This window comes from Austrofundulus limnaeus, unplaced genomic scaffold (genome assembly GCF_001266775.1).
Source record: "Austrofundulus limnaeus strain Quisiro unplaced genomic scaffold, Austrofundulus_limnaeus-1.0 Scaffold116, whole genome shotgun sequence".
Taxonomy (NCBI): Eukaryota; Metazoa; Chordata; class Actinopteri; order Cyprinodontiformes; family Rivulidae; genus Austrofundulus; species Austrofundulus limnaeus.
The window spans coordinates 1548058-1549113 of NW_013952518.1; the positions used below are offsets into that span (position 1 = coordinate 1548058).

At 44.4% G+C, this 1056-nt stretch overlaps 1 protein-coding gene across 1 annotated transcript in view; it reads left to right on the plus strand.

Annotated features, from left to right (window-relative positions):
- hspa14 (heat shock protein 14) overlaps window positions 1-1056 on the plus strand; it is a gene marked incomplete in the record, with an annotated part of 18647 nt that overhangs the window by 5046 nt on the left and 12545 nt on the right. Inside the window, 3 exon segments of the mRNA XM_014014577.1 lie at window positions 123-228; window positions 297-387; window positions 485-589. Of these exon segments, the coding sequence (XP_013870031.1) occupies window positions 123-228; window positions 297-387; window positions 485-589 (302 nt within the window).

Genomic DNA, 1056 nt, shown 5'->3' on the forward strand with positions numbered 1-1056 from the left:
ATTAAAACCATGTTTAAAAAAGGTTTGCTTTCACACTGAGCCTCAGTTTAATTGAACTAATTGAGCAGCACAGGTTTATTCTGCTGACTTTAACCTGTCTGAGCTCTCTTTGTTGTGTGCAGATTATTCAGAAAGAAGACAAACCTTATTATGAGATTACATGTGGAGAGCAGACACAGCATGTTGCACCAGAGGATGTTGCAAAACAAATCTTCAACAAAATGAAAGGTAGTTCATATGAAATCTACAGTCTGTGAGTAAGTGACCAATAAACTGATCAATCCATGTTTCAACAGAAACGGCTCAGTCAGCTCTTGGCTCTGATGTCACAGACACAGTTATTACTGTTCCCTTTGAGTTTGCACACAGTCAGAAGTGTGCTCTGAGGTCAGTACTGTTTTTGCTTCCATCTGTACCATTTTATGATACAAATGTAAAGTATATCTGATGGAAGTTTCTAAGTGGTAAGGTGTGTTTGTTGCAGGGAGGCAGCTGAAGCAGCAGGGTTCAATGTCCTGAGGATGATTCATGAGCCTTCTGCTGCTCTGCTGGCCTATAACATCGGACAGGACTCTTCCTCTGGAAAGAGGTACATCTGACATTTGTACACTCTGTTCATAGCATGGATGGATGGATGGATGGACGTCCATCCGTCCGGACAGACAGACAGACAGACGGATGGATGGATGGATGGATGAATMGATGGACGGACAGACAGACGGATGGGTGGATGGATGGTTGGATGGATGGACAGACGGATGGATGGTTGGATGAATGGATGGATGGATGGATGGACAGACGGACGGACAGATAAAAGGATGGATGGATCTAAGGGTGGATGGATGGATGGGCAGATAAAAGGATGGATGGACGGATAAATGGGCAGATAAAAGGATGGATGGGCAGATAAAAGGATGGATGGATGGATTGATGGGTGGGCAGATGGATGGATGGTTGGATGGATGATGGATAGATGGTTGGTTGGTTGGATGGATGGATGTATGGTTGGATGGATGATGGATGGATGGTTGGATGGATGATGGATAGATGGTTGGT